Source organism: Lactuca virosa, chromosome 5 (genome assembly GCF_052849685.1).
Source record: "Lactuca virosa cultivar CGN04683 chromosome 5, Lactuca_virosa_CGN04683_v6, whole genome shotgun sequence".
NCBI classification, from domain to species: Eukaryota; Viridiplantae; Streptophyta; class Magnoliopsida; order Asterales; family Asteraceae; genus Lactuca; species Lactuca virosa.
Window position 1 is genome coordinate 134,689,714 of NC_136430.1, and position 5,671 is coordinate 134,695,384.

Consider the following 5,671-nt stretch of genomic DNA (forward strand, 5'->3'; position numbering starts at 1 on the left):
CCATATTCCATATGGACTAATATTTCATGTACTTTCACATAAGCTTAGTCCATCATGGATCAATAGCCCAAATCATATGTATCACTGATTTACACAATCAGTCCCCGTTAATTTAATTAGTCTCTTTTGATCACTAAATTAATTCCAAATTAATTCTTGATCAGTACTAATTAAATAATATGATTTCTCAATTAATATATTATACTTATAATATATTAATAAATCACAAATGACCTCTTTCTCAGATATTCATCCTATCAAATTGTTCCAGAGTGCTAGAACCCAAATGGACCATGCTGTATCGGGCCAAGTACATACCAATTATAGTTATGGGCTTAGATACATAATCCAACAAGTCAAACGCTGTTCTTTAACCAGGTAGTTATAAAAGCTATTTTCAGGTATAATGTGACCCATGAAAGAGGCGTATGTAATCAATATGAGATTTGTTCCTTTTATTCGTTAAGAGTTAGACATCTAAGGACTGATATAAAGTTGAACATTTATATGAGATTGACCGCGATCTATATCTCATGTTTAACATGATGTCTGTAGCAAAGGGATAACTGATAAACTTACCTTATACACCATTTGTAGCCTTGAGCTTCTGTGGAATTGGGTGTTGATAGAATGGCACAAAGTCATATGTTGATGGGAGCAGTGAAATGTTTCTAGACGTTCACCACTGTCTATATCAATCTAATATGAGCCTTGCGCAAGTGGGAGATTGAAAGATCTAATATGCTCAAGAGTCATATTAGAATGATATTGATAATTAACATATGATACTAAGGGTCACACTAACAACAACTTGATACAATTGATTATTTATTAAAAATTGATTTTAATAAATATTCATACTCTTATAATAAATTGGAAAAATATTTATTCATGGAAATAACTATTTTACAATAACAAATAACATATTATTTCATATTATATAAATTAATAAGTCGTGCACAACCTTTTGGACTAGTTGAATCCTTTTGTCTTTTACCTAAAGAAAATGATTATATTTTTGTAAACTTTGAGTTTATAAAAATTAAGCATTTCTTGTCTTTTTATCCTCTATGGATGAAGATTGCTTGGGCTAGGAGGAATTGTCTTTTGCATTGTTTAATCAAAAGAAAAAGGCATGGGGGGACAATCTAGCTAGTAGATGCATGAGTCTTAATGGTTAAAGACTTGTGTGTAATGTTTATGCTTTAAGGGATGAGAGATATGATATCATATTGATTCACTCTTGCATGAAAAAGCCGAGAGCATTTCTCAACTTCTCCCTCTTTTCTCTAGTCTTGCACTCTTGAAGATCTGTTACTTACTTTCACTCTCTTCGATCAAATACTTGGGTATTTGTTTCCAAGCTTTAGAACTTTCAAAGAACTAGCATTCTCATCAAGTTGAACAATTGTTGGTGTCTCAAAGGTCATCCATCTTCTTCAACTTCCAAGCCTCCCCTAGAGGATCCAAAGTTCATCAAAGGTTGTTCTTACTTCTTCCTTCTATGGTTGTTTTTTATCTTTCCATTACTTGCAAGAAGATCCTTGTTGGGTTGTAAGTTGTTATTATGTTCGAAAATTTTAAGACTTCCGTTGCTATTATTATGAGCTTTTAAAACTATTTTTGAACTTAAACCCAACACCATACATAACATAACGGGTCTAGTTCAACCCCAGGCGAATGCTGTGGGCCAACTCATAGTCTTACAATTACTTCCTGTTATGGGCCAAATCATGGTCTTTACTTACACAAGTGCCATGGGCCAGATCTTGGTCTTCCATGCTATTACCTGGGGCGAAATCCTGGTCTTCCATGCAAATGCTAGAGGCTAAACCTTGGTGTTTCATACAAATGTCAGGGGCCAAACCCTGGTCTTCTGTGCAAGAGTCACAAAGACAACTTAGAGTAGGAAGATCTTAGTTTTTAGAACTTGGAGAATACTCAAGAGATCGTTAAATGTGACTTGATGTTCCTAAATTTGGTGTTATAGTTGGTGCTGTAGTTGGCACCGAAGCTGGTCTTTCCTAGACCTAGTCAAGTTCTATGTTTAGGCCTTTTAGGGTTGTACCAGTTTAACGCCTATAAATATAAAGGCTACTAGCTAGTATTTTATGATGTACTGCAATCATCGTTTTGATCTTGTGTATAAGAATACTCCTTTGTGTCCTGTGGATGTAGGTCATCTCGACCAAATTACGCTAAATACTGTGTCTCGTGTGCATGTGTGTGATTTCATTCTTGTTATTATTTCTGACAATTGCCTATGGATCGATTTCTTAAAATCTCCATTCCAATAATCTTCTTTGTATCACCCTAAGTCTTTTGTCCCAATCTCCTGGCTAAATTGTTTTTTTAGTGTGGAAATAGTAGTAGTAGTAAGCACATAAATCAACAAAAAGTAGTAAATGTATAGGATGACCCTTATTGATTTTGAGGTATACACAAGAATCAAAACCTAATATTGCTTAGAGTCTTGGAACATCAAGAAGTTTTGTACCATTTCCGGGGTGATTGTTTTAAGCCATAGCAATAACTAACAGTTCGTTGCTAAACAAGTAATTAGTGATAAATATTACTTTCATTGCTAGTGCTTATGACAAGCAATAAAGTACATATTGTTCCTAGATTCTTACATTACCAACAACTCAATTTGATTTTCTAATTAGCAGCTATATGACAATTAACTCCATTGCTACTCTAACAACCACTAAGAGATATACACGCTAATATTTGAGTTAGCATCAGCCTCATTAGTAACAACCACCTTCATTGCTAATTCGGTTGCAAACAAAAACTGGGACCAGATTATGCTTATTAAGGAACATATTTTGGTTTGAGCAACAGCTTTTATAATACTGGATCATCTATAGACAGGAAAGACATAAGTGGGTCAATGTATTCACATTACTTCTATTTCTAAGCAAATTCTTGTAGCTCATACATAATTAACTATGGAATCAAGAAAACATGTCCGTTTAAACAGCACCAAATCATTATTAACTTAAAACGAACACATATCATTCCAATAAAATGAATATAAAAGTATTTATTAATTGTTTAGTCTATCTTAACAGATGAGAAAAGGCGATGAACGAAGAAGAAAGATGTCAAGAATCCAACTGCACCCGTAGCAAGCAACATAGCCGTGACCATGAACAACGAATAACCCAAGTAAAGCATTGCGGATACAGGGCCACTCAAGGTTTTTAGATCAAAAACAAGATAGTTAATCGAATACAAAAACACATAAAGAGAGACAGAACCAGATGCAAAGAACGACTTCCACCACCACCTCCAGTCCTCAACACAAAGGTGCATGTAAGTGAGTACCAATGACACCTCAGCACAAACAGTCACGAGCAAGATCAAAACAATGAATAAAAACCCAAAGACATAGTAAACTCGACCAAGCCAAATGCTTGACATAATGAAGAATAATTCGATGAAAAGAGTACCAAATGGGAGAGTTCCAGCTCCTAGAACTAAGATCCAAGATGGGAACCTTTGAGGTGGGACCTCTCTAGGGATTTGATTTGTGCGAACTGGGTACTCCATATATCGACCTTTTGTGGCCACCAATCCGCCGATCAACGTCAATGGCACCGAGATACAAAACCACATCAAGATAAGAACCAAAAAGGTGGTGAACGGAATAGCACCGGTGCTACCACTTCCCCACAAGAGCGAATTTAATATCGTCAGGATTAAGAACGAAATACCGGGGAAGAAACATGCAACTCTCCATGAGACTGAAAACCACCCTCGAGGTTCACCGGCTGCTAGTGTTTTCCATAGCCACACCGCCACGTAACCAGCAACAACGCCGAGAAACACATAGAACATAAGCATACCTACATATATATGAAAATAGTAATCATCATTTGGTTTATATATATGGTCTGATTAATCGGTACATTGCTATATAAGGGTGTCTTAATGAACGCATAGGCAGTTTTCCAACTGGAAAATGTCATTTAACAACGAGTTTGGCATCATTGAAGACATACTTATTTAAGTGATTAATTATAAGCAAACCTGTGATGAGAGTGCCACGAGCAGCTGGGGACATGAACCCAAGAGCAGCGAAGAAGATGGTGACAATTGCCATTGCAAGAATCCGACAACCATCAGCCACCATTACACACAGCAGTTGAGAGTTTTCTGGTGGCCGAAAAACATCAGCCACCACAAGCTTCCACCCAGATAACTCCTCATTCATTTGAGCCTGCGCTTCCCTATCTAACTCCTCATAGCGAGCCAAATCTCTACGAATCGTCCTCAAGAATATCACAAGAACAATCCCAGCAAGAAATGTCACAACCATCAACGAATTCAAAATTGAAAACCAATGAACTTTTGCACCTTCCATCTTCAAATAAGCATCCCATCTCGAAGGCCATTTTATATCACTTTTAACAAAAGAAACCTCATATGTAAAACTAACCGGCTCGTTTTCTTTCAACATCATCCCTACGGAAACCGGATCACATTTGATCTTAGCTGGGTATGTACCATATGGTGTAACATTCTTCAGTAAAGCTTGATCATGATTGACGCTACAAGGAACAACCTCAAATCCGACAACCATGTAACCATCACCACTGGTTTCGTTGGTTGGTGTGATGAGCTCTCCATCTCCGGTCCCAACCACCGAAACAACGTTATCGTGTTCGTACTTGTGAACCAAAACTGTAAACTTCAGATGATTAAAAAGATAATAAGCATCCTGAACCTTAATTCCAACAGGATAGCCAGTCCATCTAACATAAAATCCATCTCTTTGCATATACCTAATCGCTGGGAGATTGTCAAGATTCACATTAACCTGATACATTTCATCGATTTGTTCTTTCAAAGTTTGGTATTCATCATGTGATATGGGATTCGTTTTACACATTACGATCTCGGTCTCATTCTTGAACATCTTAAACCGATACGGGGAGTTTTCGATTCTATCTCCCATTAGAAGCTCACCAAGATTCTCAGCACTGTCTTTGATGCCATCAGGAGGCTTACAGAAGGGTAAACTGTAATACCCATATGGGATTTCTGTATCAATGGAGGTTAAAGAGTTTACTTTTACAGATAATTGATCACCTACGTCGTATTTATGTGGGAAACTACCAGGAAGATAATAACCATGACCAAATTCAAAAATCAAGCATGAAATGACAACAAATTTCTTGATTCTGTTAAAAGAACCCATTAAAGATCTTTGCAAGATATCTTTAGATCCAAAGGTGAAGGCGATCAGCAGTTGTTTTTCATATATGAATTTTACAGATCCATGGAATGAGGACGGTGCATTGGGTTGAGTGAGTGGAAGAATGTAGTATGGAGGAAGAAGGTGAGATCTTTGAAGCCTGGAAGTATGGAGGAAATTGCAAATGGAAGGTGATAAGAGGAACGGGGACACAGGTCTTCTGTCTTTGCATTTTGGGGTAAAGTAAGAAAACACTTCCTTATTTATTTATTATTATTATTTTTTTACAAAAGGATTAATGATATATTTATTAAATAGGGCCTAAACGTTTAATTATCTTAATATTAAGAGATAAAGATAAATATTTGTGTTTCTTTTTTTTTTATTAAAGGCCGATTGGCCCAATAGGAGAGGAAAGGAAAATGTTTTTTGCGCTTGGCTCGGGTCCAAGGATGGTTTCGACCCATT

General features: G+C 36.5%; 1 protein-coding gene across 1 annotated transcript; it reads right to left on the reverse strand.

Moving 5' to 3' along the window:
• Positions 1-3,057: 3,057 nt before the first annotated feature.
• Positions 3,058-5,404, reverse strand: LOC145116073 (transmembrane 9 superfamily member 11-like). Its single transcript, XM_079052436.1, has 2 exons — positions 4,036-5,404; positions 3,058-3,851 (listed from the first exon to the last, which is right to left on the reverse strand). Exons 1-2 carry the CDS (start codon positions 5,204-5,206, stop codon positions 3,058-3,060), a joined length of 1,965 nt encoding a protein of 654 aa, XP_078908562.1. The 5' UTR covers positions 5,207-5,404.
• Positions 5,405-5,671: the final 267 nt, after the last annotated feature.

Bases quoted from the DNA above. Each gene is read 5' to 3' on its own strand.
- LOC145116073 (XM_079052436.1), bottom strand. From the start codon at position 5,206: ATGGGTTCTTTTAACAGAATCAAGAAATTTGTTGTCATTTCATGCTTG. The intron at 3,852-4,035 runs GTTTGCTTATAA...ATATATATGTAG, and splicing joins TCGTGGCACTCTCATCACAG to GTATGCTTATGTTCTATGTG.